This window comes from Gorilla gorilla, chromosome 10, assembly GCF_029281585.2.
Source record: "Gorilla gorilla gorilla isolate KB3781 chromosome 10, NHGRI_mGorGor1-v2.1_pri, whole genome shotgun sequence".
NCBI lineage: Eukaryota > Metazoa > Chordata > Mammalia > Primates > Hominidae > Gorilla > Gorilla gorilla.
Window position 1 is genome coordinate 24,045,672 of NC_073234.2, and position 12,760 is coordinate 24,058,431.

The 12,760-nt window shown below is 52.3% G+C and overlaps 1 protein-coding gene across 1 annotated transcript in view; it reads right to left on the reverse strand.

Annotated features, from left to right (window-relative positions):
• Window positions 1-12,760, reverse strand: part of LOC115930184 (collagen alpha-1(III) chain) — an 80,999-nt gene that overhangs the window by 67,841 nt on the left and 398 nt on the right. The window contains 3 exon segments of the mRNA XM_063693801.1: window positions 6,437-6,678; window positions 7,065-7,132; window positions 12,558-12,760. Coding sequence (XP_063549871.1) covers window positions 6,437-6,678; window positions 7,065-7,132; window positions 12,558-12,760 — 513 coding nt within the window.

The following is a 12,760-nucleotide window of genomic DNA, read 5'->3' on the forward strand; positions in this document are numbered from 1 at the left end:
TGGTACCTATATTTAATAACAACATATCATACACTTGGAAATCACTAAGAGAGTAGATTTTTTAAGTGTTCTCACCATAAAAAAGTCTGGGAGGCGATATGTTATTTAGCTTGATCTAGCCATTTTGTAATGTATGCATACTTCAATCACATCATGTTGTACCCTCTTGTACATAATTTTTGTCAATTCAATAAATTCAACAACTCCAAAAAACAAGACATTCTTTTTACAAAATAATTATTAAAAATAAATTTCAGAATTCTATTTTTTTTATTTATTTATTTTTGAAACAGGGTCTCGCTCCGTCACCCAGGCTGGCTGAAGTGCATTGGTGTGATCTCGGCTGACTGCAGCTTCTGTCTCCCAGGTTCAAATGATTCTCCTGCCTCAGCCTCCCAAGCAGCTGGGATTACAGGCGTGTGCCACCACACCTGGCTAATTTCTGTATTTTTAGTAGAGACAGTTCCGCCATGTTGGCCAGGCTGGTCTCGAACTCCTGACCTTAAGTGAACCACCAGCCTCGACCTGCCAAAGTGCTGGGATTACAGGTGTGAGCCACTGCGCCTGGACAGAATATAAAAGATTGTTTAATTCAACTAAAACATTAAAGCATAGAGTATTTCTATAAGTGGTAATTGTTCTAACATGTTTTGGTCAAAATAGTCTCCTTACTCATCCACAATTAAATGGTTAATTGACATTTGATTGGATTTTGATAAAGTTTTCAAATCATGATTGACTTTTCCAATGTACAGTAAAATGTGTTTGAAAATATTTCATAAAAATTAATATTTAAAAATGGTCAGGCATGGTGGCTCATGCCTGTAATCCCAGCACCTTGGGAGGCCAAGGTGGGCCGATCACTTGAGGTCAGGAGTTTGAAAGCAGCCTGGCCAAACCTCATCTCCACTAAAAATACAAAAGTTAGTCGGGCATGGTGGCACGCACCTGCATTCCCAGCTACTTGGGAGGCTGAGGAAGGAGAATCCTTTGAACCTGGGTGGTGGGTTCCCCAGGCTTAGAGCAAAACCCCTATCTTGTCTGTCTCCACTCTCATCCCAGGCAATCATGGTCATTTCCACAGCCTCAACCACTGTCTACCTGGGATGCGTCCCAAGCTCAAGTCTCCAGCCCAAACCTGCCTTCCTAGCCCCAGACCCATCTGTCCTGGCACACGTCGTCCCCTGGGTCCCAAGCAACCTCAGCCAATGAGTCCAACATCAACTTCCTGTCCTTGCCTGACACTGTCAGCCCTGAGATCAGACTTGACCATTCACCTCCAGTACCTGATAGGTCCGTCAGTCCTTTGGAACATACCCCATGAACATTCCCCAAACCAGGCACCGGACTCCACACATCAACACCGTCACGTGAGTCACCAGCATCCCTGGCAGGGACCCCTGTCCCAGCCTCCAACTCATCTCCTTCCTGTCCCTTGAGTTCTGTGTCACATTCCAGAGGCCACAAGAAGAAAAATGACAACCTTAATGAAATTAAAAGAATTGCGAAGACATTTCCCTATGGTCCAAAGTCTTTCCAACTGAGAAACACATATCAAGATCCGGCCTGCCAACCCTGCAGTTAAATGTTCCTGAAATAATTAAAGCCCAGGGCAACACAGCCCGCACTCCACAAGTACACCCAGCACAGTAAGACTTGCTTCTCTGGAGGGGCTTGAAATGTCCAGTGTGTACCCTGCCCCTCTCTGTCGTAGCTAACAGGAATGTGCTTCATGTCTTCTTCCTGCTCAAAGGACCGTCCACCAACCTGCGCAGGCAGCACTTTCGGCCAGGGGGGGATGCGAGAACTTCCCACCATTTCCCACTTACGCACTGCATTCCTCAGGAGCCTGCCTCACAAATTACAAGAGCGCCACGGCAGACACACGACGTTCCAGTGGGTGCCATGTCTTCATGTCAGCTTGAAAGATCGTCACCAGGGAAATATCTATATCTCGGCAGAGAGAGCTTCAGCCTGTGTAGTCCAGCTGTGCTCAAATGGAAACCCAGAAACCCAGATGTTGGTCCAAACACCCTGTCTTGGATAGCCAGCTCTGCAGGTCCCCAGCGTGGCAGTGAACTGGGTGGGCCACCTATCCTGCCTGCCCACATCCCTGCTTCCTGGAATCCTGGACCCTGAGAATCAGGGGGATGTGGTGGGGAACAGGCAAGTCTAGTGCAGAAAGCCAAGATGCCACCCAAATCCACTCTGCAGTCTAGGAGGGTGATATTCTGGTCTGCACCACACCAGTGCATGAGGGGATAGAGGATGGAGTCTAGACAAGCCAAATGTAAAAAGATATTGCCCAAGTATTTTGTGCTTTCTCTGTGTTACAATGCTATGCCCAGCCGAGCGTGGTGGCTCACACCTGTGATATCAGCACCTTGGGAGACCGAGGCAGGCGGATCACCTTAGGTCAGGAGTTTGAGACCAGCCTGGCCAACATGGTGAAACCCCATCGCTACTAAAAATACAAAAATTAGCCAGGTGTGGTGTGGGCACCTGTAATCTAATCCCACCTACTCGGGAGGCTGAGGCAGGAGAATCACTTGAGCCCAGGAGGTGGAGGTTGCAGAGAGCAGAGATCATGCCACTGCACTCCAGCCTGGGCAACAGAGTAAGACTCCATCTTTAAAAGACATAAAAATAAATAAATGCTATGCCCAGTATTTTCCATGTACTGTCTTATTATCTCAGTAAATCCCATATAACCTTCCTATGAAAGTGTATCTCATTTATCTCCATTTTATAGATGAGAAAACTGAGGCCCGTGGAGTAGTATTAATTTTCCAAGACCGCATTGCTCATAAAGGGTACAGCAGGGACCCAAGCTTGACACTCTCACCCTCAAACATTTCCATAAGTGCAGACCAATGGCTCTCAACTGGGGTGGTTTTGCTCACGTGCCACTCCCTTGCTCCATGGCATTTGAAAACGTCTGGAGACATCTGGGGTAGCCATAGCTGGGAGGGTAGAATGGCACCTAGAGGATGGAGACCAGGGATGCTGCTAACCATCCTACAATACACAGGACGCCCCCCACCACCACCACTACGAATAGTCTGACCCCAAATGTTGTGACTGTGCCAAAGCTGAGAAACCCAGGTTTCTCCTCAGCAAGAAGGAAAATACCTGCAACGTGGATGCGCCTCTACAGGAGCCCCAGGCTGACAATAACCTTCCTGATCTGGTTTCAACCCTGGATGTTTTTACCTGGTGCGTCCATCAGGGATTTCAGGGACTCCAGTGAGTTATTACCCTCGAATGCTCGGTTCTGCCTGACAACCCAGAAATCTCTGCCAAGGTGCCTGGTCTTGGGGAAGGCTCAGCAAATGCTTGAGGTTGATAACCAAATACCTAGGAGAGACTTCTCTCCCTCCAGGAAGAGCTGTTGGTCAGACACACCCTGGGATCATTCACAAGCGGTCAATAAAGGCTTGGGGAGGGCCAGGTTTTCTAGGCCTTCTCAATGGGATGGGTGTTTATGGATACACAAGAAGCCTGTGAAACTTCTGATATTGGCAGGAAATCAATGCCCCCCACCCTTCACCCCCCCCCCACATCCCCACCATAAACCCATGCCCTGCAGCAGGACTTGGCACTCAGGGGCTCCTGGGGTCCCGATTTACCTGCTAAAACATCCTCTAGCCACCACCGAATAAAGCAACCCCTTGCCACCCAACCACAAAAGCACAGCCTGGGAGCCACTCCAAGGAACACCAAGTCACATTAAAACCTCAGCCATCCAGAGCACCAGGCCTGGTGGTGAGAAAGAACATTTTATCCTTAAAAGCATCTGAATGCCCATGCTGCTTCTTGCAGAGAAAAGTCCAAAATAATCTGCTCTTAAAGAACAAGGATGGTTTTGACATTTTTACCAGGCTAATGGTCTACGCAGACAAAATATCATAAAACGGCCCTCTGTTCTTCTTGATCCACTCAGACATGGCCTGTGAGTAAAGAAATGGGCTCTCCTCCTCAAAGAAATCACTGCTGATCCTCGTACCAGCCTGACACTGCTTCATGGGTTCTTCAAAGAGAGTATTCCCATAGAAACTAAAAAGGAAGAGGAACGTGTCTGGCGGGCATTGTGGGCAGCAGTGGGCTTTGGGCCAAATTTTAAGTTTGAAAATCAAGATTCCCTCTTTTCGAGGGGCCGCCGGACTGAGCAGATACAGACAACGTGAGAAGAGGGTGCCATGTTCAGATTCAGGAAACAAGGATGGTTTCTGTTCAGTTCTTCCATCATCCTTCAGGTCATGCGATTCCCATTTCCCTCTGTGGACCAAACAATTCAGGGGGGTTTCTGCCTTTTAAATATTTCATTATCAACATATCATCCTTTTAGCCTCCAGAAGGCATTTTAACATGAAGATTCTGGCTTAAGACTCTTGTGGGTCTGTCTCTCTCTCTCTTTTCCTTGAAACAGAGTCTCACTTTGTCACCCAGGCTGGCGTGCAGTGGCATGATCACAGCTCACTGCAGCCCGACCTTCCAGGCTCTAGCAATCCTCCCACCTCAGCCTCCCAAGTACTTGGGAATACAGGCACACACCACCATACCTGGCTTTTTTTTTTTTTTTTTTTTTTTTTTTTTTGGTAGATATGAGGCTTCACCATGTTGCCCAGCTGGTCTTAAACTCCTGGGCTCAAGTGATCCTCCCCTTTCGGCCTGTCAAAGTGCTGGGATTATTGGCTTGAGCCACCATGACCGGCCAAGAACCTTGTCTCTTGTGATGCACCCCAGAACAAAACATCACTGCAAAAACACACCAAGGCATGAGTTTTAGTCCTAAGTCCCATTTATCCACCACACACTATGTGCCAGACACAACGCTAAGTGCTTCTATGGACGAGCATCCCTTAATCTCAGCAGTAACAACCCCAGACAATGGGGCCTGTTGACAGATCCATTTGCCACTGAAGACAGTAAGGCTCAGAGAGGGTAAGTGGCTCGTGCCATGTCAGCCAGCTAAGGAGGGGCAGAACCAGGATGCAAACCCCAGCCGCCTGGCTCCAGACTCGCGTTCCCAAGGTCCCACTACATTTGGTCACTCCACTGCATTCTAGTATCCTGGTCTTTGGCAGAGTCCACGTAAAAGAAGGAGGTAGAGGGAGTGAGAGGGACTTCACGCAATAAAGTCTCCCGGCGTTACACTGCCACCGTAATTGTGTCCCCAACCAGGACCTCTCCCTTCTCATCCTTTCCGTGATCGGCCCTGGAAAACCTTCCAAAGAACTGTCCTCCTTCTCCCGGGATCTCAGAGAAAATTCGCCTGGGTTCAGTGTCCAGGTGACCCAAGCTCTGAATGCGGTAACGTGCACGGGGAGATGAGGATGTCACCATGAGCAAGCCTCCCAGACAGCATCCGGGAGCAACCCCAAGACTGGGCAGGGGGGGCTCTGACGCCGCCCACGGCCAGGAGGGCTGCCCGTGCTGCCTAAATGGGTTCAGAATGAAGGCCGCCCTCTCACCCATGTGGGTCTCATTAACCACGAATCAAATTATTAAGACAAGCTCAGCTGAGCAAATGGTCAAACATAAAAACACGTGGAAGGAACCAAGAGGTCAACCCCATTATCCATCAAAAACCATGAAGGTGGCGGCCCTCACTGAGGGATACAGCTCTCCAGTGGGCCCTCATCTGCCCTCCAAACCCATGTGCCTCCTCAGTGGAAGGCCAGCAAAACCACACAGGAAGAGTTGGCGTAGGAAAGCACAAAGTGAACCCCAGGAGGCCAGGCTGGCCACGGAGCCCCATCCCACACACACAGGCCCGGTGACTCAGAGGCTCACGTGTGCAGGACACCGGGAGCTCACAGGGACAGCGCCCCGGGGGATGCAAGGAACTTTGCCTCTCTGTCCCTCTCTGTAGGGATGGAAAGAGGAGAGCGATTTCTGGGATGGAAGCCATCTGCCTCCTCTCAACTCTTGCTGCCCAACCAGAAAGGGAAGAAAAACAGGAAGATGCGGGACAGGTGAGAAGCTGGGTGAGCGCCGCCAGCCCGCAGCCCAGCAGAGCAGGGCTTGGCCAAGCCTGGCGCCAGGGACTTCCCCCTACCCCACCACAGGTCCCTCGCCAGGTGAGAGGCACTGACAGAGTCCCAGACAGATGCCCCAGACAGGATGCTCAGCGCAACCCCCGGCCCTTCCCCTGCTAGGGGCCCCCAGGACGCGGGGCTCCCCCTCCCCTTTTGGCTAGCCGCAGAGTCCAGCGCGTCTCCCGGCCAGGGACGTCGTGGGAGAATCAGGAAGTCGAAGCCACACAGCCGAGAAGGGGCAGCTGGCTTTTCGGAGGCCGTCACGAGCTGTCACTCCGCGCCCGCCGGAGTTGCCGCTCAATTACCAACTTCAACCCAGGGCAGGCCACGGAGCCTCCCGCCGCCCCTACCCTGCGCCCCCGGCACCCCGGGACCCCCGCGCCCGCGTCACTTACTCCTCTGCCGTCGCCACCTGTCTGGGTGCCGGTCTCCTTCCTGCCCGGCCACGGCGCGTCCTCCCCGTCCTCGCAGTCCTGGAGCTGTGCGCTTCCCCCATCCAGCAAGTGCCGCAGCCTCTTCTCTTCGGGAGGGACGTCGTCCTCCTCCCTGCTGGGCCGGCCATCCCTGCCTAGGGGCTTGCCAGTGGCTTCGGAGCTGCCGGAAGGGCTGGCCATGGCTCCGGGGACTCTGCCTGCACCTGGGGAAGAGGAAGGACCCGGCGCAAGCGGCCTCTCGGCGGAGCTGGGGCGTCTGAGCGCGGGCTCGGTGGGTCCGCGCGGCGCGGAGCTGAGCATCGGGGCGGCGCGGGCTCCTCCGCGGGCCGCTCGTGGCTCTCTGGCGCCCTCTGCTGGCCGCTCACGCGCACAGCGGACAAGCAGGACCCTGGCCTGCGCTGCGCTCACCTGCCCCGGCTCAAGCAGTCGCTGTCCCCTGCCTCTGGCCATGCCCGCTCTGAGGCCCTGCACCTCCTCCCCGCCCCAACCAGGTTGCACCCCGATGGACTCCCTGCCCAAAGAGGAGAGAAGAGAAGGGACGCCCCGAGAGGGTGGACATTGGCCACAGCCACCTTGTCTTTGCTCTTACCCTGTGTCTTCCATGATTTGGAGGTGGTGGGAAAACCGAGGCTGCTCAAAACTCGTGGAGAATTCCACCTGCAGAATGACATGAATGCACCTTCGCATTGCCTACCAACAGATCTTTTCTGAGCATCACTGTGGACCAGGAGTGGCGATGGGGGAGGGGACATTGTGGTGAACATGACAGGCATTGCCTTCACCCAGTGGGGCTCAGCGCTGGGTGAGAAGGCATTGAGAATGGACATTGTCAATTGGGCCAAAGGAGGCCAAGAAGAAGTGCTGGGTGCATGGGAAGTGAAAAAGACAGGAGGCTCAGCAGGTCTTGGAGCTGGGAGAGTGACAGCAGCAGCGGCTGTTCCAAAGGAAACAACAGCTGAGAGAGGTCTCAGAGAGTTGTTCTCAGCCCAGTGGAGGGTGTTCAGGCAGAGGGAACAGCGTGTGCAAAAGCCCAGAGGCTGGGAAAGAAGCAGAAAGAGGACTGTGGGGCTGGAGCGTGGTGGGCAAGGTGGCAGAGGTGTGGTGGGCGGACAGACGGCCTGGGACCCAGCCGTGCAGGGGCAGAGGAGATAGGGGATCCTTGCAGGCCCCCAGCCGGGGCTGAGGCACAGAGACAATGCAGGTGGGCAAAGGGAGGAGACGTGGAGAAATATTTTGGTGGCATGCCCTGATGAATGAGCCCAGGATGCACCCTTAGTGTCAGTGTGGAGCTCCTTCCTTGGCTGTGTGATAAGCTAACTCGGGGGTATTTTCTGGACATTGAGGTGCTACACCAAGAGTCCAGGACAGGCTAAGTGAGCACCAGCAGCTCCTGTCCCACCTCAAAAGCAGGAGAGACAGGGGAGACTGGGGAGGCCGGGGTGGAACGGGAAGCCAGGAAGGCAGGAGAGGCCACAGAAGCAGAGGAGGCAGGAGAGGCTGGGGAGGCTGTGTCCTTTCCATGATTCTGCCCAGAATCCTAGGCCTCTGTACTCCCTGAGCTTCCCCACCCCAAGTGCTGGAACCATGTTGCACAATGGTCTCCCCACTAAGCTCCTGATGGCAGCCCCTACTCTGCAGTGCTCCCTATTTCAACCCTAAGAGCTCTCACAGTGGGCAGCACATAGTAGGTGCTCAGGAGTCACTGGTGGGAGAGCACATGGGTCTGCTCAGCACCTTCCTCTCTCCTCCAGCTCTCCCCATCATGAAATAATTCTGATAAGGACACATGGACTTTGAGACCCTCTTCTATTACTTGCCATATGCTAATCCATCTATACCTCACAGCAGCCCTGGGGGTGAGTGCTATTAGGATGCCCATTTTAAAGAGGAAGAGACTGAGGTATAAAGAGGGTAAGTGACATAGGCACACTACAGGGGCTGGGGCCAAGTGATCAGAGCACTCAATCCCCAAAGGCAAGGTGGATGCAGTTACCATAAAAGACAGCAGAGTCAAAGCTGCAACCAGAATAGCCTGACTCACAGAGACCTATGGTGCCAGCTGATCGTGGCATTCCTAGAAGTGAAATAGATAAGAAGCCTGCCACATTTTTACTGGATCTGTGTTTGCAGAAGAGTTCTAGGTCAGGTGAGCAGAAGTCTAATCTGAATCATAAAAACAGAGTCACAGTCCCCAGTCAATTTCCAGACATAAGCCAGTTCACAGACCTGGAGTCCCTTGTCTGAATGGGAAGCCAGGTCCCCTCCAGAAAGGATTCTGCTCCACTGCCACAAATTTATACTATCAATCTTTCTCCCAGCCTGCCCCCAAGGGAATACACAGCCTTTTACCAGGATGACTGAACAGGAGAAAAGGAACTAATGAGACCTGTGCAGGATCACTGGACACAGGCTCTGAACTGGCACTAGGCTGAGACTAGGGCCTACCAGTCAGAATAGGCATTTTGGAGGTCAGATGAATGTTGGTGCAAGTTCATGTCATGGTAGATCCATTGGGTCCCCAAATCCATCCTCTGGTTATATACAAAGCGGCAATGCTGAGATTCAAATTCAGGGCATCCAACATAGAGGCTGGGCTCTTACTCATGAAACATTCTGACACTAGTAACCAATATAGAAATGCAAACACCTCCTGGGGCTAGCGAGAGTCCTCCAAACAGTCATGTAAATTGGTTCTGTCAAGGATTTCCTCCCACCCCCCGCTGAGAGCCAGTTGCAAGGAGAGACTAGGGAACGGCATTGGGTAACTTTCTTGCTAAAAGCTCTTCTGGATAAAGACATTTGGGAAAAGAAGCAAATAGAGTTCAGCAGAATATGTAAGAAAGTAAGTTTATGTTTGGCCAGGCACGGTGGCTCACGCCTGTAATCCCAGCACTTGCGAAGGCCGAGGTGGGCAGATCACGAGGTCAAGAGATCGGACTATCCTGGCCAACATGGTGAAGCCACGTCTCTACTAAAAATTCAAAAATTAGATGGGCATGATGGCGCACGCCTGTAGTCCCAGTTACTCGGGAGCCTGAGGCAGGAGAATCACTTGAGCCCAGGAGGTGGAGGTTGCAGTGAGTGGAGATCATGCCACTGCACTCCAGCCTGGGCAACAGAGTAAGACTCTGTCTTAAAAAAAAAATAAAAATAAATAAATGCTATGCCCAATATTTTCCATGTACTGTCTTATTATCTCAGTAAATCCCATATAACCTTCCTATGAAAGTGTATCTCATTTATCTCCATTTTATAGATGAGAAAACTGAGGCCCGTGGAGTAGTATTAATTTTCCAAGACCGCATTGCTCATAAAGGGTACAGTAGGGACCCAAGCTCGACACTCTCACCCTCAAACATTTCCACAAGTGTAGACCAATGGCTCTCAACTGGGGTGGTTTTGCTCACGTACCACTGCCTTGCCCCACAGCATTTGAAACCATCTGGAGACATCTGGGGTAGCCATAGCAGGGAGGTTAGAATGGCACCTAGAGGATGGAGACCAGGGATGCTGCTAACCATCCTACAATACACAGGACGCCCCCCACCACCACCACCACGAATGGTCTCACGCCAAGTGTTGTGACTGTGGCAAAGCTGAGAAACCCAGGTTTCTCCTCAGCAAGAAGGAAAATCCCTGCAACGTGGATGTGCCTCTACAGGAGCCCCAGGCTGACAATAACCTTCCTGATCTGGTTTCAACCCTGGATGCTTTTACCTGGTGCATTCATCAGGGACTTCAGGGACTCCAGTGAGTTATTACCCTCGAATGCTCGGTTCTGCCTGACAACCCAGAAATCTCTGCCAAGATGCCTGGTCTTGGGGAAGGCTCAGCAAGTGGTTGAGGTTGATAACCAAATACCTAGGAGAGAGTTTTCTCTCCCTCCAGGAGGAGCTGTTGGTCAGACACACCCTGGGATCATTCACAAGCCATCAATAAAGGCTTGGGGAGGGCCAGGTTTTCTAGGCCTTCTCAATGGGGTGGGTGTTTGTGGATACACAAGAAGCCTGTGAAACTTCTGATATTGGCAGGAAATCAATGCCCCCCACCCTTCACCCCCCCCCCCCACATCCCCACCATAAACCCATGCCCTGCAGCAGGACTTGGCACTCAGGGACTCCTGGGGTCCCGATTTACCTGCTAAAACATCCTCTAGCCACCACCGAATAAAGCAACCCCTTGCCACCCAACCACAAAAGCACAGCCTGGGAGCCACTCCAAGGAACACCAAGTCACATTAAAACCTCAGCCATCCAGAGCACCAGGCCTGGTGATGAGAAAGAACATTTTATCCTTAAAAGCATCTGAATGCCCATGCTGCTTCTTGCAGAGAAAAGTCCAAAATAATCTGCTCTTAAAGAACAAGGATGGTTTTGACATTTTTACCAAGCTAATGATCTACGCAGACAAAATCTCATAAAAGGGCCCTCTGTTCTTCTTGATCCACTCAGACATGGCCTGTGAGTAAAGAAATGGGCTCTCCTCCTCAAAGAAATCACTGCTGATCCTCGTACCAGCCTGACACTGCTTCATGGGTTCTTCAAAGAGAGTATTCCCATAGAAACTAAAAAGGAAGAGGAATGTGTCTGGCGGGCATTGTGGGCAGCAGTGGGCTTTGGGCCAAATTTTAAGTTTGAAAATCAAGATTCCCTCTTTTCGAGGGGCCGCCGGACTGAGCAGATACAGACAACGTGAGAAGAGGGTGCCATGTTCAGATTCAGGAAACAAGGATGGTTTCTGTTCAGTTCCTCCATCATCCTTCAGGTCATGCGATTCCCATTTCCCTCTGTGGACCAAACAATTCAGGGGGGTTTCTGCCTTTTAAATATTTCATTATCAACATATCATCCTTTTAGCCTCCAGAAGGCATTTTAACATGAAGATTCTGGCTTAAGACTCTTGTGGGTCTGTCTCTCTCTCTCTTTTCCTTGAAACAGAGTCTCACTTTGTCACCCAGGCTGGCGTGCAGTGGCATGATCACAGCTCACTGCAGCCCGACCTTCCAGGCTCTAGCAATCCTCCCACCTCAGCCTTCCAAGTACTTGGGAATACAGGCACACACCACCATACCTGGCTTTTTTTTTTTTTTTTTTTTTTTTTTTTTTTTTTTGGTACATATGAGGCTTCACCATGTTGCCCAGCTGGTCTTAAACTCCTGGGCTCAAGTGATCCTCCCCTTTTGGCCTGTCAAAGTGCTGGGATTATTGGCTTGAGCCACCATGACCGGCCAAGAACCTTGTCTCTTGTGATGCACCCCAGAACAAAACATCACTGCAAAAACACACCAAGGCATGAGTTTTAGTCCTAAGTCCCATTTATCCACCACAGACTATGTGCCAGACACAACGCTAAGTGCTTCTATGGACGAGCATCCCTTAATCTCAGCAGTAACAACCCCAGACAATGGGGCCTGTTGACAGATCCATTTGCCACCGAAGACAGTAAGGCTCAGAGAGGGTAAGTGGCTCGTGCCATGTCAGCCAGCTAAGGAGGGGCAGAACCAGGATGCAAACCCCAGCCGCCTGGCTCCAGACTCGCGTTCCCAAGGTCCCACTACGTTTGGTCACTCCACTGCATTCTAGTATCCTGGTCTTTGGCAGAGTCCACGTAAAAGAAGGAGGTAGAGGGAGTGAGAGGGACTTCACGCAATCAAGTCTCCCGGCGTTACACTGCCACCGTAATTGTGTCCCCGACCAGGACCTCCCCCTTCTCATCCTTTCCGTGATCGGCCCTGGAAAACCTTCCAAAGAACTGTCCTCCTTCTCCCGGGATCTCAGAGAAAATTCGCCTGGGTTCAGTGTCCAGGTGACCCAAGCTCTGAATGCGGTAACGTGCACGGGGAGATGAGGATGTCACCATGAGCAAGCCTCCCAGACAGCATCCGGGAGCAACCCCAAGACTGGGCAGGGGGGGCTCTGATGCCGCCCACGGCGAGGAGGGCTGCCCGTGCTGCCTAAATGGGTTCAGAATGAAGGCCGCCCTCCCAACTTCAACCCGGGGCCGGCCACGGAGCCTCCCGCCGCCCCTACCAAGCGTCGCCGGCACCCCCGCGCCCCCGGACCCCCGCGCCAGCGTCACTTACTCCTCTGCCGTCGCCACCTGTCTGGGTGACGGTCTCCTCCCTGCCCGGCCGCGGCGCGTCCTCCCCGTCCTCGCAGTCCTGGGGCTCTGCGCTTCCCCCCTCCAGCAAGAGCCGCAGCCTCTTCTCTTCGGGAGGGACGTCGTCCTCCTCCCTCCTGGGCCGGCCATCTCTCCCTCGGGGCTTGCCAGTCGCTTCGGAGCTGC